General features: G+C 35.8%; 1 protein-coding gene and 1 pseudogene across 5 annotated transcripts in view; both read right to left on the reverse strand.

Annotated features, from left to right (window-relative positions):
* STARD3NL (STARD3 N-terminal like) overlaps positions 1-25656 on the reverse strand; it is a 56498-nt gene that overhangs the window by 8682 nt on the left and 22160 nt on the right. For all 5 annotated transcript variants that reach the window (XM_039849529.1, XM_039849526.1, XM_039849527.1 and 2 more), the window contains 6 exons: positions 19214-19491; positions 15469-15546; positions 12841-12918; positions 10834-10887; positions 10611-10728; positions 8920-9015 (listed from right to left, as the gene is read on the reverse strand). In XM_039849529.1, the coding sequence (XP_039705463.1) occupies positions 8920-9015; positions 10611-10728; positions 10834-10887; positions 12841-12918; positions 15469-15546; positions 19214-19438 (649 nt within the window). In that variant the 5' untranslated portion in view covers positions 19439-19491. The remainder of the gene's footprint in view (positions 1-8919; positions 9016-10610; positions 10729-10833; positions 10888-12840; positions 12919-15468; positions 15547-19213; positions 19492-25656) is intronic.
* Positions 23739-23857, reverse strand: LOC120591901 (uncharacterized; annotated as a pseudogene).

Consider the following 25656-nt stretch of genomic DNA (forward strand, 5'->3'; position numbering starts at 1 on the left):
GTGAGCCTCAAGTTATTCATGCATTTGATGCTTTCAAATAATTGATATCAAATAATTTTAGGATTATTTCTTTAGGATATATCCTTGTTTTCCCTCTAAAAAGCAAAAAAACATCTAAATATCTGAGAGTGGAAGAAAAGTTAAAAATTATTACATTTCCATGAAATATCCTGCATCCACTTAAAATTGTTTATATAATTATAACAACATGGAAAATGAATATGCAATCAAGTAAAAACAAATATGTAATTTAAACAACTATAATACTATAAGATCATATTTGATGAAAACAAACAAAAAAAAACTAAATATATATGTGCAAATCAGAAAAACTAGAAGAAAACAACCAGGTATATGTAAACAGCTTACATACATGTCTGGATTTCCAAAATTTCTACTATATGTTTAAATTAACTTTAAATTTTTAAAACAAGATACAAATAATACAGGCAGTAAGGTCATAATTATGTATATTACAAACATGAAACTAGAAGGGAACAAATTAAACTATCAATACTGATGTTGCTGAATAGTTTAAAGAACAAGTAATCTTTTATTTTTGTTCTTTCCACATTTTTATAAAAAGTATGCCTTACTCTCACAATCAAGGGCAAGAAATAAAAAAGAATGGTAAGAGACCACTGCAGCAGGTAAGGGAGAGAACCTATTCACATGTTAAAGCTAAAGCAGTTAAAGCTGCTGACTCTTATCAGGCAAGGCACTTCAAAAGAGGCATTTTTTTGTCTGCCTGGATTATAGCCGAAAACAAATCTGGTACAGGAGAATGAAAGGCTAAGAACCTTAAAAGGTTGTGTCCCACATCTTAACCTCATAAATGTCATATAGTTACGTTTGTGGTAAAATAAATAGATAAAGGCTTCACTTTCTAGCCTGTTAAACTGCTGTAAATCACAGACACTGGGGCGGTTGAACTGCTTTCTCACTTTGAAAGGAATCTGAGGGTGATGGTTATACCAAGACTTCCTGTTTCTGGGCTCACTTTCCACCTGTAGGGCTAATGGCATTTGAGCCACAATGAGCTATCATGGCTGGGAATTATTTGGTAGTTTTAAATAAAGGAAAACTTTTAATTAAAATAATAATATGTATGCTTTACATAATTTAAAAGTGAATGCTAGGAAGCCCTTCTGGCTATGGTCAAGTGAAGAGATCTAGAAATCTTCTTGAAAAGCAACTGTAAAACTGGACTAGATGAATAAAACTAACCATTTCAGCACTCAGGAAATGACCAAAGGCATACAATAATGTAAGAAGATGCTTGAAAAACTGCAGAATTCAGGGAATAAAAATGTTGTTGTTCCCTGAGCCTGGAGCTGCTCCAATTCCTTCACCTCCCAACACACAGACTGATGGCCATGAAGGTTCTTCCAGGTTAGGGCAGGCCACAAGGACTGGCAGCAAAATTACACAGCTGAAGGGAGCTCACTTAATTTAGGGTGGGGAGTGGTTAGATGGGGAACTGACAAACTCAGTAGTGTGTGAGCAGGAAGGGCCAGAGGCTATGCTGGTTTGAGGTTGCGGTCATGACTGCAGCAAGAATATGCTTGGTTGAAGCTGTGTGTATGCTTGGCAGAGACCCAAAAGAGCGCAAACTAGTCAAATACTCCTGGTCTATCCTGAGGCTGAAAGCTTATGCAGAGGAGATGTGAAAAGACTCAGCAGAAAGTACAAGCTGGGGAAGACTCCAAAAGACCTAAAATTTGAATGTGCTACTGTATACATACATATATTCATTAGGCAGAACACGGAAATCTTAATCAAGGTGCTTGAATATGATCTCTGTCCAATCATTAGTTACTGCTAAGCTATGTAGATATAGAGATGACCCCCATGAAGCTAGGCTTAAAAATAAAAGAAATAAAAAGAAAAAAAAACTGGGAAGAGACAGCAGCAGCCACACACCACAGGGGACATAATTTCACAGATTTAGCTCAGGCACTTTTTTAAGCAAACAAACAGTAATAACATCAACCTCTTTTTGGGGGGAGGGAATCAGAATCTAGAGTTGCTACAATATATTTTCAAGAAAATATTTTTCAATAAAAAATTACAAGACAGGCAAAGAATCAGAAAAGTGTGACTATTTTCAGGAGAAAAAAACAATACAAATGCCACAACTCAATACAAATTGTCTTTGAATGTGTCCAGCTATTTTATTCATCAGACCATGACTTCAAAGCAGCCATTTTAAGTGTATTTATATTTAAAAATATAAATTTATAAATATACATTCAAAGAACTATAGAAAACCATGTTTAAAGAATTAAAGGACAGTATGACAACAATAAATCAACAAATAGAGATTCTTATTAAGGAGACAAATTATAAAATGATCAGATTAAAACAATGAAATCTAAAGTAGAAAAATATAACTGAAGTGAAATATTCATTAGAGGGGGTTAAAAGAATGTTTAAGTTGGTAGAAGAAAAACTGTAAACTTGAAGATAGAGCAATAGAAGTTATCCAATCTGAATAACAGAGAGAAAAAGACTGAAGAAAAAACTGAACAGAGGTCAGAGACCTATGAGATAACAGATACTAACATACATGTAATGGGACTTCCTGAAAAAGAGGAAAAAACAAATCAGGAAAAAGTTTGAAGAAACTATGGCCACAACTCCTCAAATTTGTTGAGAAATATTAATCTACACATCTAATAAGCTAAACAAATAGTAATTAGGATAGATACAGAGATCTACAGGTAGGCACCTCACAAGAAATCTGCTGAAAACTAAGAAATGCATGAAAACGCAAAACATCAAAATTTATAAAATGTTGCTAAAGCAATGCTAAGGGGGAAATTTATGGCTTTAAATGCTTGCAACAGAAAGGAAGAAATCAATCCTGAAAAGGAAGAGCAAGATAAAACTCAACCTAAGCAGAATAAATGAAATAATAAAAATTGGACTAGAAATAATTAAACAAGAGAGAAAAATCAAGGAAAATAAAAGTCAATTCTTTGAAAATATCAACAAAATTGACAAACCTCAAGCCAGAATTACCGAGAAGATCTGAGATAAATATCTACACAAATTACCAAACTCAAGAAAAAAAAATTACTATCATTCCTACAGAAATTAAAAAGGATTAAAGGGAATATTATAAATAATTTATGGCAACAAACTAGATAGTTTAGAAGAAATAAATGAATTCTTAGGCACAAATTACCTAAATGAACTAAAAAATAAATAAATAAATAAATAAATAAATAAATAAATTTGAATAGACTTAGATATAATAAGAAATTAAATTAGCCATTAAAAATCTTCCAAAGTAAAATTCCTGATCCAGATAGTTTCATTAGAGACTCTATCAAACATTTAAAGAAGGAATACTAATCTTTCACAAGAAAGATTCACTCAGAAAAGAGGAATTGGATATACTTCCTATTGAATTTTATGAGGCCAGCATTACCCTGATATTAAAGCCAAAAATATAATAAGAAAACTATAGACCAATAAGTATGAAAATAATGGGCATAGGTACAAAAATCCTCAAGAAAATGTTAGCAAATCAAATCCAGAAATATGCATAATGGATTATACAATGTGACCAAGTTAGATTTATCCCAAATGTAAACAGTTGATTTAACAATCAAAAAATCAATTAATGTAATACACCATATTAATTGACTACAGGAGAAAAACCACATGATCATCTCAGTAGATGCATGAATAAGCATTTGAAAAATCCAGTACCCACTCATGATAAAAACTTTCAACACACTAGGGCTTAAATGGAACATCCTCAACCTAATAAAGGGCATCTGTGAAAACCCACAGCTCTCATCATACTTAATGAAAAACTGAATGCTTTTCTCTAAAGATTAAGAACAAGAAAAGAATGTCTGCTCTTGCCACTTCTAATCAAAATTGTACTGGAGGTTCTATAAAGTGCAAAAAGAAAAAAGAGTTAAAGATAGCCAACATATGGAAAAGAAAAAGGTAAAACACTCTTTATCCACAGATGACATGATCCCTGTATGTAGAAAATTCCATGGAATCCATACACACGCACAAAACTAAAACTAAAAATAGAAAACAGTTTTAGCAAGGGCAAAAGATACAAGTTCAGTATATAAAAATACCAACTGTATTTTATATACTATCAATGAGCAATCTAAAAATGAAAAAAAGCAAGCAACTGCATTCAAAATAGGACCAAAAAGAATAAAATATTTAGAAATTAATTTAATAAAGGAGACTAAAACTTGTATGCTGAAAACTACAAAACAATGCAAAGAAAAATTGAAGATTATCTAAAATGCAGAGAGAGTCCATGTTCATGGATTAGAAGATTCACAATTGTCATGATGGCAGTCCCAAACTGATCTATAAATTCCATACAGCACGCTTTTGGGGCAAAAATTAACAAACATTCTAAAATTTCCATGAAAACACAGAAGACCTAGAATGGCCAAAATAATTTTGAAAAGAACAAAGTTGGAGGATTATTATGATCACCCTGCAAAAGCAGGGTATGTGTGGTGGGGCACCCAAAATTTGATTTGGATGTTCAGACTGATGATGCTACACACACACAGGGAGTATGAAAAACTTTACTACTTACAAAATTGAAGTATCTTGGGACAGTAGGGCAGGACTTTCAAGCAAGATCTAACAGTACCTGATTTCAAAGCTTATATAAAAATAAAATCACAGCAGTCAAGTCAGTGTGATACTGGTGCATAAAGAGCATACAGGTCAAAAGAAGAGAACTGAGTCCAGAAATAAACCCTTATACTTATGGTCAACTGGTTTTTGACAAATGTGCTGAGTCAATTCAATGGGGGAAAGAATAGTCTTCAACAAATGATGCTGTGCCAACTGGATATCCAAAAGCAACAGAATGTATTTAGTTCCTTACCTCCATACACAAAAATTAATTTGAAATGGACCATAAACTTAAACTGAAGGAGCTAAAACTACAAAATCTCCTAGAAAAAAATATTGGAGAAAATCTTCATGACATAGGGTTAAGGTAAAGAGTTCTTAGATATGACTCCAAACACATTATTCATAAAAGAATAAATTTTGATAAACTGGACTTCATCAAAATTAAAAATTCATGCTGTAAAAGATTCCATGAAGAAAATGAAAAGACTACAGACTGGAAGAAAATATTTGCAAATCATATATCTGATAAAGGACTTTTATCTAGAATGTACAAAGAACTCTCCCAACTCAATAAGAAGACAAACAACATAACTAAAAAAATGGTATAAGACTTAAAATGACATTTCTCCAAAGAAGATAAATGAATAACTAATAAGCACATGAAAAGGTTCTCAACATTTATTAGTCCCTACAGGCATGCGAGTTAAAATCAGAAGGAGATACTATCTAATACCTGCTAGAATGGCTCTAATCAAAAAGACAGCCAATACCAAGTGTTGTCAGATATATGGAAAACAAACTCTTATACATCGCTGGAGAGAATATAAAATGGTACAACTTTGGAGAACAGTTTAGCAATTACTTAAAAAGTTAAACAGAACTTGTCATGATGATGATGATAATAATGACATCATATGACCCAGCAAATCCTCTCTTATAAATCTGTCTTAAAAAGATGTATGTTCCCACAAAGATATATGTGAATGTTTATAGAAGGATGACTCATAATAGCAAAAGAACTGAAAACAATCCAAATGTCCAACTGATGAAAACAAAATGCTATAAATCCACATAATGAAATAGTGTTCAGCCATATAAACGAATAAGCTACTCAAATGTGCTACAACATGATGACCTTCAAAAATATTATGCTAAATTAAAGAAGCCAGATACAAAAAATTACATATTACATGATTATATTTATGTTCATTGTCCAAAAAGGAGAAACTGTCAAGACAAAAAGCAGATGAGTGGTTTGCCTAGGACTAGGGATTAACTGCAAATAAAGGAACTGTTTTGGATGATAAAATTGCCCTAAGATTGTATTGTGATGTTGGTTGAAAAACTACAAATTTACTAAACATCATGCAATTGAACATTTACAATGGATGAACTTTATGGTATGCAAATTGTACCTCATTAAATATGTTTTATTTTAATGAATGGCACCTAATATCGTCAGCTATGACTTAATACTTTTCAAAATTTTAATGAAAAAGTGAGAAAATTGTGTTTCAACTCTACTGATATAAATAGGTGATTACATAATTCATTATTTAAACAAGAACACTTCTGAAAAATAAAAGGAGTTCTAATAATAATTATGTTAGGTCACAAGAGTAAACCAAGACTGTTGCATGCAAACCAAAATGTATGGTTACTTTTAGTAGGTGTCAAATGCAAATTTTAATGCTTCCATCTAGATTTGTTTAGCACAAATTGTAAAATGCAATTGAGCTATTCTTCATTTTAAGTTAGTCTTTCAATGAATTAGGAGGTGATGAATTACCTTTTCCCTAGCATCACAACTGGTTCATTTATGCTTGTCTAACCACACATAACGACTTGAACCCAATCATCTGAGAGAGGATGCTACTTCCATTTAATTCGCAGGTAAGCAGGACATGGCTAGACCAACAAGCAAACCTGCAAACAAACCACCTTTATATCCTTTAAAAGTACATCTACTAAAATGTGCTGCTTTTCCAAATCTCTGTAATATAAAAATTCAAGCCATTCCTTTACAGGGAAAAATGCTAACATTTCAATTTTGGTGCCTCCAATTTCTTTCTTTCTCTCTTTTCATTAATTCCTTCAACAGTTATAAATATACTATGTGCCGGGCACTGTAGTATGTGCTGGAGAAAGAAAGAAGAAACAAGGCAAGGCTCTTCTTATCTATGAGGGTCCAATCAATGTTGTATTAGGGCAACAGAAGCTTATAACATCTGCTGCTGAAAGACTTAGCCACTGTCCTGATGAAAAAGCTTACTTTAGAATCTTCTTTCCTAGGCACATTAATTCCAATAACAGTTCTTTCCTACACTGAACACTCAGACAATGAAAATAATACAATACAATACACTATAATTTGCATTTGTCTTCAAGCATTTCCCCAGAGGAACACTGAAAAGTATTTGTTGTTCATGTTCAGAGCATCATAATCCAATGAAATGGAAAACTTCCAGCTACCACTAGATGGTAGTAGAAGCCACAGGAAGGAAGCCAACGGATTGCTTGTTGAAGAATGCCTGAGTGGTAAGCCTCACGTTATTATCATTATGCTGTTGTTCTGAATTTTTAATTAAGAAAATATATCAGTGCTGAGAAATTTTATTAGTCTTTGAAAACTAAAAGCAATACAAAAACATGAACTATAATGCTAGCTACCTTTTCTAAAAGAAATGAGTCCTATAACATAAAATCTCAATGAAATAATCCTTATGAGGTAAGAATACGCTTAATACTTACTCTAATAGTTTCTGCTGGCTGAGAAACAGCTTTTCTGCTAATTCATATCTTTAATTCATATGACTCTATGTTTTTGTTGTTTTATACTTTTAGATCCAACACCAATATTCCAGAATATCAAGTTACTTCCAAATGCCAAGTTATTTCAAGTTTCTCAATATGCTACATCTCAGTTTTGTGCCTTTGATCTTCACATGGTTCTTTCTGCCTGGAATCTGTTTTACTACATTGTGTGTGTATGCGTGTGTTTGTTTAAAATACTTACTAAGCATAATGCTGATAATAAAATAATGCAGTGTCTAACTCAAGTTTATATTCTCAATGACAGAAACAGGCCTAGTCACTGCAGAAGACGGTGCAGCCAATATGGGATGACAGAGTTGTGGGAGAGGTCCCAAAGAACAGGTAAAGGACACCCTACCATCCACTTCCAGGAGCCAGGGGTGGGGAGAAGCCTTATTAATATGGGAGCAGAGACTAGTATTACAGGGGGTTAGTATTAACGATAGAAAAACAAGATGCACAATGGCTTGAGGGTTTTGATGCATAGAATTTTCAGAGAAGCTAAGAACATATCACAAGAGAAACAAGATAAGAGGTTAAACAAATGGGTAAGGGTAGTCACAGAGGTGCTTTCTGCCAGCCAAAGAGCCATGATTTTCCTAATCTTTTATGCCATTGAAGGCTTTTGGGCAGGGGAATAATGTGACCAATATTTCATTTTAATTAATAGTATAAGACTGTATATTTATTAGTTATGAGTATGGATGCTAGCCTTAGAGCCAGGGTTCATATCCTTGTTCCACCTCTTATTCTCTGTGTGATGTGGGACAAGTTATTTCACTTCTCTGTGTCTCAATCTGCCTATCTCTAAAATAGGAATCATGAGACTTTTACATCGGAGAGTGGTTATGAGGAACCCTTAGAACAATGTAATTACTATTTTTAACATGGCACTCTGGTGACTGAATGAGAGAAGGCAACTGAGAAAGAGAGACAGGAGGCTGTTGCAGACACTGAAGCAAGAAATGCCAAATTAAAGTAGACGGTGATATTAAGAGGTACAATTTGAATAAGAAATAGAGAGGATCAAAATGGCCTGGTGAATGATGGCATATGAGCCATAAGAAAGAGGTGGAGTCCCCAGTGAGGCTCTGGTTTCTGACTTGGGCAACTGGGTAGACAGTGCTGTCATTCTCAGAAATGAGAGATCCTGAAGGAGAGTCAAGTTAGGGGATGACAGGTAATGAAGAAAGAATCAAGACCCTTGTCCTTGACTGCCTGTCTTCTATGATGCAGATCACAAACCACAGAGTCTATGGCCCTCTGCTACATTTATTTTTACATCTCTGTTTCTCACCGCTAATCTCACATTACTGTTATGTCTTAATTATTCTCATATCCAAAATGCCTCATATGTGAAATGTTTGCTAAGTGCTTTGAGAAGTAGAGGGAGGGAAAGAGAGGAAGAGAGGGCAAGCTGAGCTTCTGAATAATGAACAAAATACAAATGATAATCAAACTTTTTACCTGCTTCAGATTCAGGAGGAGAATAAAACTGACCATCAGAAAGACCACCAGGTATAAGTGCCGCCCTCTCTGAAACGTCCTGCACTATCCGGAGTCCTGGAAGAGAAGAAATCCAGATGCTGAGAATGATGCCACTATTCTGGTAGCTTCTTGGCAAGGTTACCCACAATAAAACGTGTTAATGTTACATTAAAAAATATTCTTAACAAAAGGAAGTACTTTGAAACTCTTTCAACCAAAAATTAAGTTTTATTAGTTAACTATATACCTGTACTGTAACGACACATTCCAACTAGTTTTAAAAAATTGCCTCATGTTACTCATGGGTTTCTTTGACTCAGTATTTAAAGCATCTTTCCCTTGAGAATACCTGCCTCCCTACAGAAACCAACAACATCAAAACCAAAGCACAAAGCAAAACAAAAAACCTGGTCAGCTTGTACAAATGGTCTACAGTCTGCATCTGGTTGGAGAAATACCAGATGTAAAGCATACTAAATGGAGAGACTTTTATAAATATACAAAGAGGAATTAAGATGGTGAAGAAATATTTATTCATTAAAATAGTCCTTAAAAAAGAAGGGTATTAAAAAACAAAGAAAAGAGAAGGAAGCATGATGTAGCAAGGTCAAGGACATTAATGCATGTCCAGAGAGGCCATCGACAATGAGTTCTTCTGATTGAACATGGATTAACAATAAGAAAAAGTTGGAGGAAGCACCAGGCCAAACAGCAGGTGCCAGGTAGTACATAAAATATGCTACAGACAGTGAAAATAAATGCTGTTTTAAAATTTTTCATTAATTCTATATTCTGCTTAATTAGTTACTTTGAATTTAGTTTAATCACATAAGCATTCAGGCCTCACATTAATAGCTGTTCTGCTTTCAATAAAGTTCAATTTGATCTTTACATATAATTTTTAAAAAATGACTTCCATTTATTTTGTCCTTTCTCCATAATATATTTTCATTAAAGAAAAGAAGGCAAAAGATAGAAGACACATCATGGTTTGATTAATGTGTTTAAATCTACTCTTGAGTAATTCTTTCTTATGTATTTGTTCTCTGTAAATGAGGTTTTCCAAAAGAAAACCATTTGCAAAGTTATTTTGCCTTCTGCTAGTTTAACTTTCTATAACAAGACTTTTTTTCCTATTAGGCAGGGCAAATTGAGCCAGATGATTGACAAAGAATAAAAACAGCATGTCTTGAAACTGACTGGGTCTGTGTTGAACTTTGATAATGTCACCTCCAAGAGAGCAAGTGGGGTGCATGGGCTTCCCCTAAGGTCATCATGCAGAGAAGAATTTTACCCCGATAATTAATCAGAAAACTCAATGAGTCATTTGGCCTTCTTAGTCAACATCCAAGGATACTTAGAGCTACACAGGGAAATTATAACAGCTTTGGAAGGACTCATGATTACATGATGCTAGCTATCACTCAGATCCTCAGAGGTGGATGTGTGAAAGCCTGAGATGGCTGAGCATTTCCCTGGTTTACTATCTTCCTCCTCTTTAACTCCATCGTCATCACAAACCCACCAACAGTCTGCTGTACCCACTAAAGAATGGAGAAAACGTGATCCGCCTAACTGCTCCCACGTGCAGCTCCATTCAAATCACATTTACAGCTCTTCCAGCTTGGTGCCTAGCCAGTCTCAAGAGACTAACTTTGAGAGAAACTTACTGTTTTCTTCTTCTGCCTCTTGAGGTAACACTTTGAAATCCAGGAACCATGTCTCAATCCAGGCAAGGATGAATGAAATGATGGGCAGCATGTAGCCAAAAGCCCCTTGAGAGAAAAGCTGGAAGAACAGGTATGACCCAGAGAGGGAAATACAGTTACCATGGGCTCACATGAGGCTTTGTCATTACAGATGGTATTGTTCAGAAAAAGCAGTAGGCCATACCTTTGAGAGGATCACTTTCGCTAGTAAAAAGGCACTGGTCACTGCTGTTGTCAACTGAAAGACACAAAAATTCAGCACCATTCAAATTAGACATTTTACATTCCTCACACAAGACACCCATCTAACCAGAAGCACATAATGCCGAGAAAAGCTCAGCCTGACATCTTCCCCTAAACACAGACTGGGGAAAAGTAGGCTTCTGCATGGCACGCAATCCCTGACTGGCTGCTCACGGCTTCTTTTTTCCCCACCTTTTGGCAGGCCGGTGTGCTGAGCAACTAAGTTTTGTCTACTAGATGGTACAACATCCAAAGACATTATCACTACTGAAGAAGGGACAGTGAAATATAGAGGCAAGGCTCCCCCTAGGGGTTGGAAAGCCCAGAGATAATCCCACAGGACCTGGCCCTGACTCTTGTCATTCAGTCCTTCAACTAAGACTTGTAGCCATATGAAACCTGACCAAAGAGAATGCCAACAGTAGCCTTAACTGACAGAATGGAGGTCAGGGGATATTAAGTGTCATGCTCAGTAAGTATTAATAAAGTTGCAGAGTCAGTACTTGTTAGCAAAATACTACCGACACACATGGGCACGGACACATGCATGCGCGCGCGCGCACACACACACACACGCCAGCCAGCCAACCAGCCAGGCAGCCACTTGGGAGAGGCAGCATTTTATATTCTGATAATAATTAACTTTACAGGCTGACCCTAAGTGCTGTTTACGTATCAGCTGACTTCTCCTTCAAGTTGCTGGGCTCCTCTCTACAAATGTTTTTAAAAATAAAAATCAGAAAGAATAAGTGTGCTAAATTTGACCTGTCTCTTTGATAATTTGCAATTAGATACTGAAGATTCTTCCTTGAAACTCTCACTGAGTGTCAACCAGTTTTCTGAAACAAACATTGAGACAGATGGTCTGACATATACTAGTGTACATTATGGAGACTCTGGGACAGAATGTTCCAAATAGGAACTGTTGTAGAAAATTGGGAAGGGATAATCATCACAGCTATTTGGTATTGGCAAAAGCGTAGTCAGGAAAGGGAGCCAAGTCTGGCTAAAACTGTCAGCCTATATCCATAAAACATGAGCTCGGGGCTTGACAGATGTTCTGATGTCAGCCTTGTGATTCTGCGCATGCTCAGAAGAGATGGCCCAGGTAGAGGCGGCCCCTGGTGGACTCTGTCTTAGGAGAGCAGCACTCCATTCCCAGCCAGACAAACCACTGCTGGCCCACACACAAACCAAAGTCTCACACTCCAAAAGCAGGACCGCAGGTTATCCCTGAGCAGTTCTCTCCAGCCCGAGGAAAGAGCTCAACAGTGCCCCCATATACCTGCCTTATTAGAGCTCTCAGGAAGGTGAGTGTTCAGACCTCAGTGGAAATGGCAAAAATAATTCAGGCAGAACTGCTTATAATTCTTCTTTCAACCAATAAATATTTATTGAGAGTGAATAGCATGTGCCAAAGCTCTATGCCAGATGAAAGGAATCAGAGATGAGTAAAAAGGCTACTGCCTTTAAGAAGCCTAAAGGCAATAATAAAAAGGAACATGAGAACTTTTCCCTTTAAGATTAGAGGGAGGGGAATATAACAGGGAAGATGGCAATTATCAAAATAAGCAGAGCAAACTACGAAAAATCTCCCAGTAGTTTTAACCAACAGGAAATTTTCCAATATCTTTGTGACAGAAGTACTGATCTCATCTTTCATTGCAAAATGAGGTAGAGCGTGGGCTGGTACGTGGCCAATAATCCTGTTGGGCCCCTAGATTTCTCTTTTGGCTTAGTATCCATACAGACAAAGCTAGCTACTCATTACCATTGGAAAGAAGCACTGGCGTGTTAAATTTGCTGAAGTATGGAAGAAAAGGACTCAGGAAAAGCTAGTAGAATTCAACCTAGATGAAAACCACCTCTTCTCTTAGCTTAGCCTTGTAGTGAGCTGGCCCTGGCACCAGCATTGGAGGAGACGAACCACTGATCCAGGTATACTCACCGCTATTGCCCACCAATGGCGCAGTCTGCACACAGCATATGCAAGTATTAACACTTTGAATCGAAAAACTGCCAAAAGCTATATTAAAAAGAAAAAAAGAACAAGATACATTTTAAAATATATATACAAAAGTAAAGTAATTTGGTTTTATGAAGAACCCACCAGTCTTCACTATTCTGATTTAGCTGAAGACTGCCACAGACGAGCACTGTTCTATTGACCAGCATTTGAGACCCTTGTTCTAGAATTTATGTAATACCACCCAAATAAGGATTCAAATTAACTTCCCATTCTCAACAAAAGAACATATAATTAAATATTAATTTTTACTTTCCGTTTGAGTACACAGATATTTCTGATATACTTTTAAGATTGGAGAAAATGTTCTCAAAGTTCACTTTTCTACTCCAGCTACAGACGCAGACTTTTGGAAGATACCAGGTTCTTAGAAAAGTCCACTGTAAATCTCCAGGTTACTGGGGTGCTGGGAGCATTCAGCCTATTCCAGTAGCTACCATCTAATTATTGAGGGTGGTTCTGGGACTCTTGTGAACTCTTTATGTGCACTATTATCCTATATAGTCCCCACCCCAACAATTCCATGAGTCAACTCCTATCATTAATCCTATTACACAGATAAGATGGATAGAAAAATTTTCCAAACCACATGAGTCCTCAGCTGTAGAAGCCAGGATTAGAATCCAGGTAGCCTAACTCCACAGACCAGGCTCTTAATCACTATTCCACAGCTGTTTTAGTAACTCTTATATACTAAGGAATAAACACAATAACATTTTACCAAGTTTACTTGGAAAATATGCTTATTTTGAGTTGGGGAAGTCAGGTTAACTTGAAACTCAGGGTAGAAGTCTGCCAAAAGTTCCTCATTAATTAAAAATGCTGAAAAGCTGGAGGCTGACTTTTTTGCTGCCATTGACTGGATAACCTCACTTAAGATCCTTTTACATGAGTGAAGTTTGAAGGTTATATTTGTTTTTGCTTTGCTGCTTTCACTAAAAATGTGTTTTCCAACAATCTGCTAACCATTTAGTTTCTATATTCATTCCAACTCTGTGTTTGGGACTTGGCAAAAGTATATCTTTAACCCTCTATCTCAAAGTCTCCCAGATCCCAGGGTTCCCTGGGGGCCGTGTCAATTTCCTAGCCCATGCATGACAGTCTAACCCCCTAAGCATGGAGTACAGCTAGTCCATGGAGATCTGACTAGTGGATTAATCTGGATTCCTGGCAATTCCTGGCTCAGGCTATTTTAAGGTAAATTCAGCAAGGGAAACAGGAGAAAAAAGAAAAATCAATTTTGTTATTTATGTCAATAGTTTCAGAAGAAATAAATATCAAGAGATTTAGGATTTAACATCCTCTGTCACCAATTTCAATGACCTGAAGTAGATCAAGACACTGAACCATGAAATGCAATGTCCTCATTTGGAAAAACAAGGGGATGAAATTATATTAGTGGTTTTACAAATAGTCTGTAGCAGCCAGACACTTTTCAACATACTGTACAAATAAAAATGGAATTACTCAGGTTGCTGCTTATTGAAAATCCCACCTCCTTCCCCATACGCACTTCTGCAGGCCCCTTCAAAAACAAAACAAAACAAAACAAGACTTTTTAGAGTAGTCTGGAAACTACTAGTAAACATAATCATTAAAATTCTCAACCAAAAATAATGATGATGATGACAGTGATTGCAGGTGGTTCTCTGCACTTCTAGATGTATCATTGGGCTAAGTGTTTTCCATGTATTACAATTTCATTTAGTTTTCAGAACAATGATGATCTCATTTTACTTATGAGGAAACTGAAATTAGACCTGAAAATCTAGTAATAGTGTTGTGAATCAAACCCAGGTTTTTCTGACTTTAAGGGCCTACTTGTAACCATGTGCACACAGTTTCTAAAGATAGTTTTCGAAGATAGTTAAAATGAACTTGAGGGAATTCACTGTAAATTTTAATGGCCTATGCTGTATCTAATGCAGTGTTACAATCTGATTTACTAATACTATAAATATGGATATACCATGGAGATGTAGCAAACACAATTAAAGTCACAGTGTGTCCTAGGAAGACACTGCAAGCATTCATTTGAATAAAACAAATGCCTCATCTACATATAATTGCATCTATGTAATTCTACAACTGACTAATGTTGCCCAAGATTACCAACATATAACTGTCTTCAAATTATATTATAGAAAAATGAAACATAGAATTATTATTTAAAATACACTCAAATCTATCTCAAGGCAGAAAAGAAAGGTATTTTCATCATGTTATTATATAAATAGGTGAATTTTCCTTTTAGAAATTAATGTCAATGGCTTCTGTTTCAGCCATTCTACTCCAAGAAAATCAGAATGGCATTTTCTGTTACCCTCTCTTATCTCTCAATAATCTTTTTTTTTTTTTCATTGAGATGACCAGACAATTCCTCAGAAAGAGAAAGATAGAGACATAAAATGGGCCAGTAAAAAGAAATGACAGTGTTCAAGGGAGGGAACCAATAGCACTGTACAGAATTTGAGGTCTATTGAGAGGAAATTTGCCTTTTGGTTAAGGTTTCATTATATCTAAAGTGAAATAGAAACAAAAAATACTTACAAATATGTCAAAATAAGAAGAGTAGAAGTCATACTTCACCACCTCCTTCTCTAACGTGTTCTCAATGCCTCCATTCACCTAGAAAGAATAAGAAGTGAAAACAAGGTGTGAAAATAATATAAGATAACACATAAGTAAGGTTTTGCATACACTATTCTGCCTATCTTCTCAGAACTCAGAAATGCTAAAATATAGATGAATCCTCATATTTTTAATAGAAAAATAATGAATAGCATTTCCTACTTATTTCTGAATTCATTCATTCAACAAATATAAATTGAATTCATTAATTCAACAAAGTAGGAAATATAGCATTTCCTACTTCTGAATTCATTCATTCAACAAATATAAATGTATAATGAAAAACTGCTTTTTGTAGTTCATATTTTGGCAAACTAAAATGTTAAACAAGAAAACATTTTTTTCTCTTCAAGATTTCTTAGAAGAGAAAAAACCACTTAGCCCAAACTTAAAATCCTACACATACTTTTAAAGAAGACAATTCACATTTATCTGGGGCTTCCCTCACATTCTGAACACTCTCCAATGTTTTCGGTTTTGAAAGTAAATTTGACAGAACTTACTTTTAGACTGGATATGGGATGTGAAAAATACAAAACAAACTAACAAATCAAGCAAAGATGAGACTTCATTTTTGACTTGAGTATGTGTATTTACTGATCAAGAAGAAAGGGGAAAGAAGGAGTGTATGTGTGTATGTTGGGGAGGGAGCACGCTGACATCCAACTGGACATGGCAGGTAGGTCATGATGTGGAATGTGAATCACTAACTTCTGGAAGATCTCAAAACCATGTTTTCCAATCTTCTCCAGAACCTATAAAATCTCACTCTTGCATTAAGTCTAACACTTCTATATAGCTTTTAAGAATTTTAATAGTCTAGAACAAGCTTACCTATGCGATTTCATTTCCTATATAAACCTTACTGTCTAGCCAGGCTACTATTTTCTCAGCTTCTGTCCCTGTCCTCTCCAAAGTGCACGTGTGTGCGTGCACACAAACACACACACCCATGCATAAGCACAGACTCCTGCCTCAGTGCCTCTGCTCACCTTGATCTCCAAACCCTTTCCCTATCGTTCCCCAATCCAATTCCAGATCATCCTTCTAGCCCAAATTACACCTATCCTTCCATACCCAATTCACAGTCCATCTTTTCCACTTATTCCTTAGATAAATCTAACCCACTGACCTCCCCCTAATTTGAATTTGTTATTGTTGGTTATCACAGTTTAACTATAGAACATAGTGACAATGGGGCAATAAAATCAGAATCAAAAACGGAAAGAAAATAAGTACCTAAAACAATAGTGAGAAAATAACAACTCTAGGTTCACCAGTCCCTGCACTCCAGGCTGGGTTGGTCACAGTCAGCTCCCTGACGCAAGGAGGAAAAGTGGTTAAGTAGGAAGCCATATATGAAGGCAAAGTATTGTTATAATCGCATAGAACAGCTGGGTCCCCATATGCTTCTAAAGACTTATGGACCTTTTATGCTATTTCTTTCTTCTTTTAAAGACCAACAGTACAGGCAGTATAAGATATATACCTCCTCAGCTAAATTTTGTTATCTCACAGTTTTTCTGTGGAGCTTGCAACACCTGAATCAGAGGCATATACCCTGGCACTCAGTAAATGTATAGACGTATAAAAAAAAAATACAATGGATTTGAATGATTAGAGTTAGAGACAGACAACAAAAGAAAAGGGATGGTACAGAGTGTAGTGAAAAACTCAGGTCAAGATTGACAATTCAAAACAAATAAGACTAGAAATTGAATATTAAAAAAAAAAGACATTGCTAAAGTCATGATGCACTGTTTCAAAGACCGTATACCCATGTGATCTTTTAATTTTATAACTGAGGAGACTAGCAGGCAGTGGAAAAGTAAGAATAAAAACACATTTCTTAATTGCTAGGCCTGGTGATTTTTCATTTATAACATGTTACACAGAGGTAAACAGAAAAGCCTTCTGATAAACAAGAACTTCACTTCCAGTTGAATTTTCTTAAAGCAATAAAAAGGAGAGAGTGAGAAGTGTGGTCTCGTGAACCCCAGCACAGTTCTGCCCCACAGCTTCCCTCACTTAAAATCATGTGATATTAGTGGTAAATCAATAATTTTTAATTGTGCTCCTTTTAAACTGCTGCTGTTAAAATATGCATTTCTTTTTTCTCTCATTACATAACTATTAGTTTTAAAAATGTGTTTCTTTAAATATATATTAATTTAAATATTTTCTTTAATGTACATAGAACAAACAGTAAAAAGAGACACTAAATTATTGTGTCATATCATTGGCTTGTTTAGATTTAAACAAAATAAAGCATACCTATGGTGCTTAATTAACAGAAGGGAAACCTGTAAACAGAAACTTAATAGTAGATTCATGTGGCATAGTACTGCAATTCTGGGTAAATCTTATTTTCTAATCTAAGTATCTGCTGTCATAATGAGTTTTGTTACTCTATTAGGATCCATAATGAAATTAAATGAGTTTATTGACCCTAATTACTAAGAGTCTAGAACTAAAATTGCTGTTATGATTCAGAATATTTGAGTTTAGATTAAGATGTTGACTCTTCCTATAAAAAGGCAAAATTAAAAATTATTTTCAAACAGGAATCTCAGCATCTTTTCATATTTTTGTATTTTAATAAATTTCTTATAAAGCACCTAGCACTGTGCCTAGCAAAGAATAACGTCTTAATAATAAACAGCAGCTAATAGCTATTACTACCTAGGCCTTAGCAAGTATTTCCTAAAACTAGATGAGCTGCTGAAAGCAAAGGGAGCAGACAACTTTGCCTGAGAGGAAAGCATCCTGGAAGAGTTTACCTATTTGTTGGTAAGGAATGTAAACAGAACCAAGGCTTTGGGAGAAAACATATATGGGATTAAATAAAATGTTATTAAATAAATTTCACCTGTTTACTTTTACTTTTATTAAATAAAGGTAGCAACTAGAGAACTTAAAATTACATATGAGGTTTACATTATATTTTTATTGGATGGTACTGATCTAAACAATTTTTGGCATTATGATTGCATAAACCTAGCAAAATATAATCAAAGCTCCAAATGCTGCCAGGACCTTTTTTTTTTAGATAAAATACAAATAAATAATCTCTTCACTAAAATAATCAAAGAATAAATTAAAGTTTTATTCTTTGTAAAATTTTAAATATGGGAATTAGAAAAGTGGATGCAACACCTAAAACACATTCCAGAAGCATGCTACATTTTTAGGAACAAGGATCAGAAATCTTTTTCTGAAAAGGGCCAAGAATAAATATTTTTGCCTTTGTGGGACAGACTGACTGTCAGAATTACTCAACCCAACCACTCAGCATAAAAGCCAGCCGTAGGTAATATCTAAACAGATGGGCAGGGTTGTTGTCCAATAAAACTTTATTTATAAAAACAGGCCAGCTGAATTTGGCCCCCAGGTTGTAGTCTGTCAACTCCTCTCATAGAGTAAAACATCATTAATTCACATTTCAAAATCCCACACAAAGTGAGTTTTAAATTAACTAGGTTTATGTTAGTTTTTATAACACTAAAGGACAAGAAATGTACAAATCAGCTAGAAAAGACCAACGTTGCCTCATTTGAGGAAAAAAAAAAAAAGAAATGTACTAAATGAGTCAGAAATGATAATACAATTTATTTTTTGTCTCTAGAAAGAATTCTTATAAAGTCACGGGAAAAAAAACACTTACATTTAACTCAATTATCCACAGTAATGTTATAAATAAGAGGTCAAAGGTGACAAACAAACAGAAAGTCCTTCTGACATCAGATATGCCTTTCTTCTCCCTTCCTTCATAGGACTCAATCCTGGCCATGAGTTGTGTAGGGTTGATGGAATGGATGTCGTGAAAAGCAGCATGAGAGCTCTGGCTCCCTGTGAAAGCGTTCTCCATGTCTTCCAGCAGGGGGTTCATCCTGGAGCGGGGTTAAAGGAGCCTTTTTCCAACTTCACCATCCCTGGAGAGATCTTTGGGGAATAAAAGAGAGATACCATGTTAAATCAGAGCTCACCCAACACCACAGCAATATCCCCACTGCCAAGCAACTGCTTCTCTAAGTGAGCATCAGAGTATCTTAACTGAAGACATTAATGTCTTGATGAAGACATAAAGAGAAAGTGAAATGAGAAGCAATTCTTGATGTTATCAATCAATACTACAAAATAACTATTATGAAGAAAAATGGCAATAAAGAAAAAGGCAAATTTACAGTGGTAAAGGATAAAAAGAGGATGTTAACCACAGCAAAAAAGTGTGCCTGGTAACCTGGAGCAAGCCTCTTGGCAAAAAATCGAAGCCAGTTCTCTTGCTGTGCCAGGGAGAAAACTTCTACAATTCTGTGTCATTGCATGGACTAGGAAAACATTTACTGAATATCTTTCCAGAGAGTGTACAACCAGAATGTGTAAATTAGCTATAAAAAAATTGTTTCCCAAAACAGAAATGCTTTCCACTAAAGGTGTCTAATAAACCAAATTTAGCATTTCCCCATCACCTCTTAATTAATAAACATGTTTCTGGGCCTCTTCTTAGAAAAGAAGTACGCACAATGCAAAATTTCAGGAATACCTAAATGTCCCACTGAAAATTACGGTGTTACGGTCCTATGTGGGGTTGCAGGACCCCCTCCCTCCAAGGCCAGGGTGTGCTTCCATAGTGAAAAGATTTAGCACTCTAAGTGATCTGATCTCCTCATGGATAAGGCAAAGTCATCAAATAAAGAGCATGGTCATAGTATTTTTGTTTGCCAAATATTCTAGTTTCTCTCCCTATAGAAGCTCTTCCTGTGGGAGGATTATATTATATACTCCTGGCTCTACTGAACTCATGTTCCTTTTTTTGGCCAATGTAACGTGGGTGGAGTTTGTTTATCACTTACATCCACCTCTTAATAACAAGGTTCATCATGCTCTCTTTTCTTTCTGCCACAATGACTGGCCATGTCCAGATAAAGTAGAATATTTTCAAGGTGAGTAAAATAAAATTTCAAAACATTGCTGGAATTTCCCTAAGGTAATATGATTCCATTTGGTTCTATTCGCAGGCCAGAACTCTGTCTCTTCGTACTTGACCCTCACTTCTCTACCTTCCCACACTCAGAAACAAAATTCCTTTCCACATTTTCCCATATTTTTCTAATTTTTTATTTTGCACAGATTACATTTGCAATAGGAGGGACTAAAATTCAAATTTAATTTTATTAGCATCCTGGACAGATGTCTCAGGATTTTATAAGCCTCTTTCCTCCCTCTGCAACCCATCTGGGCAATAGCAGATATCATCATCTCATCATTCAATTTGCCTCCTCAGTCAGCAAATCAGTAAAGTATCTTAAAAAGCTCAACAGGAGTCCACTTCAGTGCCTTGCAAAAGAAAATATAAAGTTCCAAAAAGTGAACTTATTTCTACACAATTTCTTTCTCAATGAGACCACTACCATCCTAGTAAAAGAAATAGCAATGGCACATTCCCTAGAAAAGTTGCTCTTAAAACAAAGCTTGTAAAATACTAAGTTTATCTGCCAGATTTTTAAGAGTTAATTCTGAAACAATAAGTAAAAATGAATGTAAACCATGTTTTCTGTGATGAAATATATGTTTCAGAGTGCAAAAAGATAGCAGATATTCTCTAAAAGTGGATGAATATAGGCATATTTCTGCAACAACATATGTTACATAAAGAAACAGCAATTCAGATAATTTTTAAGCCAATCTAAAAATCTATCAGCAACTATATCTAAAACTTAATTTAAATTCTTAAATCCACTAAACAGAAAATCCAACAGTCACAATTCAAACTCAGTACTATTTCAGAAAGAAAATCATTTTCAAGGTAATTAGATCATTTTCTTAGTCTCACTCATTCCTCCTTTCCTGATTCCACTTCTCAAGAATAAGAAAGGACAAAACAAAACACCAACCTAGGAATCTGAGACCATTTCAAACTAAAAATTGACATCATACAGATGGTATACAACCACCTTGGAAATGAGAAGCATTATATTATTTTTCACATGTTTGCATGTAACTGGTAATTAGCTAGCATTTACAGATACTTGCATAACTTCAATAATAAAGTTACCCAAAGCTCAGATTTATCTTGAGCAGCTTGATTCTAATCAGACTGATCTCTCTGGGACAGAAGGAAATTCTAAGAGAGAAAGCTTCATTTTAATGTGTAAAGAGGATACTTCCTAAAGCCCCTTTCTACTCTACAGTTAGAGGTCTTCATCCTGACCTCCAAAAACATTCAGGATCTCAGAATTCTCTGATGAACTGAGGAGACCACAACTTCCTGTTTCAGAGGAGAGCTTGGATATTCTTCCAGATATAATTTCAGAAGTATTAAATATTCAGTTCTTGGTACTGAGATCCTCTCTAGTACTTAAGGAAAGATATGCCTCTCTAAAAAGAGCGTTAAGTATTGATTAGCTGTACACACAGGAACTAACTCTACAATTCAAGACTTATTTCGACCACAGGGAAAGCATGGGGGATGAGGAGTAGTGTCGAGAATCATAAAGAAAAACACCCCTTTATCTTTTCTCAGATTTGTATGAGGAAAATCCCTTTTTGTTGTTTTGGTTTTTGAAAACAAGAATCATGTGGTCACTATTTTATCCAGCTGGATAATTCTCCTCCACTGTAATATTAGCCAATTATTTCTATAATTATGCTGCATTAACAGCTACTCCAATATTCAATGGGTAAAACAATCTATATTCTCAAGCTCACAGGCCTGCAGGCTGCCTGAAGCTTGGCTGATCGAGTATGGACTCAGCTGGGCAACTCTGCTTCAGGTTGTAGGTAGTAGAACTTGGCTTCAAACTGTGTTGTGGGGGTCTAGCTCTTCTCCCTATGTCTGTTTTCTTCCTTGGATCAGGACTACCTGGGGCATGTTCTTTTCATGGCAACTGAAAAGAGCACATTAGAATAGCTAGATCATGTAAACACATCCAAAATCTCTGTATCCATTATGTCTACTCACATTCTATTGGCCTAAGTATGTTTCAAGGTCAAGCGCAAAGGCAGGAGAGCTGGGATGTATATTCCACCCAGAGGAAGAGTAGGTAAGTGAATATTTGCTGATTAATATTCCAATCTAGAACAACTATCAATCTTCTAGATCAGAGGTCAACAAACTCTAAGCTACAGGTCAAATATTGCCTGCTGCCTGTTTTTGAACATTGAGTTTTATTAGAATGCCACCACACCCACTCCCACTGTCTATGGATGATTTCATAGTAAGATGGCAGAGGTGAATTGCTGCAATGGAGACAATACTGGTTCACAAAGCCTAAAATATTTATTTTACTATCTGAATTTTTCTATAAAGAGGGACTACTGCTTTCAGCTCTCAAAGGGTGCTCGGGTTAGATTGAGAGCTATCAGATTGGCAAAAATAGACTAATTAACGAATATTAATTTTTCCAGTGCATGCTCTTAATCTGTCACTAGCAAAAACTTGTAATTCATTCTTAGTTTTCTGTGGTTGCTCTAGTGACACACCACAGCTTAGACATGGGTGGTCTTATGTTGGCTTACCTGAGGGCCACTTCAGCAGTATTTACAGAATGAATACACTGCTCTTCATCTTATTCACTTTCCTCAATTCCATACTACTAGAATTGAAGAAAATTTCTATACTGGAAGTTTCCTAACTCATACAGAAAAACAAAACCAAAAACAAATCAAAAACCTTGAAATCTTTTCTGCTTCCCAACATAATTGCTTACGCCTTTGAGATTCTTCTCCTGCATTAGTTCCCATCCTAGGTGCAAAGCTGGGCCAGAACTTTACCTCCATGTACTTCAGCATAGAACTGACTGATACTATCTAGATGACAAACAGTAGTTGCTTTGAAGCAGTAACTACCACCACTGGTATTTTACAGAAGTCCCACAATTTCTTGTACCTTCCTAGGAGGAGTAGAGAGAGCCCATGGGTATCTACTAGTGGCAGCCAATCCAAGGCTCTCAACCCAATCACCCAGCCTTCTTCTCTGTACTACTTCTGACAACAGCCAGGACACTGTATATTCTCCTCCAAGAGGGAGTATCAGAATAACAGACACTAAAAATATTTAATTCAGAAAGATGTCTTCTGTTGTCATCTTATCCAAAGGCCTAGGGAGCAGATTTGGCTTACAGACATGTTTTGCTTGGTATTATACAGTGTTTCTAAAGATTATAAACTAATTGCTGACTTTTTTTTTATGTCTACAGCACCCAGTCTTCCTAGGTGGTCCCTCATCCAAGTACTAACCAGGCCTGACTCCGCTTAGCTTCCAAGATCAGATGGGATCAGGTGTGTTCAGGGTGGCATGGCCAAAGACGCTAATTGCTGACATTTTAAATAATGAATTTTCATATAAAAATCCAGATTTCCAGTTTCTCTTGAAAAGTTAAAAGATACAGAATCATCAGGCCTGCATCCCCATACCATGATAAAAAAGCCAAGCAGCAATTTACCTCTTCAAATGGGGCATGCACTGGCCTCCATTTTGACCTAGCCTAGAAGTATCTGAGTTTGCCTTTCTGCTCTGATCCCACTCCCTTGTTTTACAGGTGAAGAGATGTATTAACACCTTAAGATTGTGCCTTATCACATTGTTTCAAACCTTTCTTCATCTTTGTTATCAAAGTTATTCTTTCCTATCAAGTAAATGTTTGCTTACAGATTAAAGAAAAAGTGAAGCTGAAGCTTATGGCGATTATAGGGATGCACCCATCTAAGAGATATTTCAAGGTATATATTAGGATTAAAACTTGGGTCTTCCACTTCTTTCCTCTCAATCATTCCATATTCCTAGAAAGAAATCAATTATTTCAAAGTAATAAGTGAAAAAATTTCTAAAGCATTTAAATAAAACCATCCAACCAATTGTTTTGTATTACTTTAAAAATCTTTCCTGAGTCAAGGACTGAAATTTTGCCAGCAGGTCCCTATTAATTTGCCAACTGAAAATAAGTGAAATATTTTTAAAAAGAAAAAGAAAAAAAAATTATGTGCACATATGAAACTCTGCAAGGCTTTCTATAGATTTGCCCATATCATCAGGGCTAGAATGGGGGAAAGAAGAGGAGAATTTTGAAACAATTAAAATAATAATACTACCCTCTGAGAGTTAAACTATAAATTCAACACATAATGAATTAAGACAAGATGTGATGTGTCCTTAAAGAAGCAAACCGGCTCACAGCCCAAGATACGAGAACAAGCTGACAGGACATATGTTCAGATCTAAAGAAGGGAAGAGGGAATGTGCCCAATAACCAAGGGGTGGGCCAGTCTGGAGAAGTAGTGTCACAGCAAATGGTAGTTGTGCCCAACCTGGCAATGTTTAAGTGGGGGCACCTGTTGGATTTTAAGTACCTCCATCCACTGGCCAGATTAATTCTATGATTAATACAATGACAATTTATTAATTCCCTGTATGCCTCCCACAACCTTTTAAAATTCTACGGTTCTTATTAAAATTATATTCTATGTAGAGAAACAATAAACAGGTCAGCTTGAAATAAACATTTAGTCTACATGGCAGTGACAGTGGTCACTGCAGATTCTGAGACATGAGTCTACTCACATAAGGCAGAGCTTCTTTCCACTGCGCTCTGTAAACAGAAGCTGACAAATCAGGTTTCTCAGTCAACAAGAAAGAGGGCTACACTCAGATCCTAAGAAAGTAACAAATGTGATGCCATTGAGAAGTTTTTTGGGAGGTGGACGTCTAGATGTCTCCTAATGACCCCAAACAGCACTATCGGGTACTAACTTGCTCTTTGAGAACTTCTAGAGATACCATTTAGATATCATCTTACTGATGGTTAGCCACCATAAAATATTAACATATATCCTGTAAACAATATGCAAGTGGTAACATTCCAAAAGAGAATTACAGACAGTTTTATCATCACTCCAGCATTCTTCCAATACCTCTTTATAAATTTACATGCAATTACCAATGATTTTCCTTAAGTAGAATTATTAAATAGGACCAGTTATCAGGCTCAAACCAAAGCTATACAACTGAACTTGACTGCAATGATAATACAACACATGCTTATTTTAAATCTAACTTGCAAGTATTTGGGGCTGATTACTAATTCATAACCAGTAAAAAGCAGGAGAGGT

Source organism: Pteropus medius, unplaced genomic scaffold (genome assembly GCF_902729225.1).
Source record: "Pteropus medius unplaced genomic scaffold, Ma_sr-lr_union100, whole genome shotgun sequence".
Taxonomy (NCBI): domain Eukaryota; kingdom Metazoa; phylum Chordata; class Mammalia; order Chiroptera; family Pteropodidae; genus Pteropus; species Pteropus medius.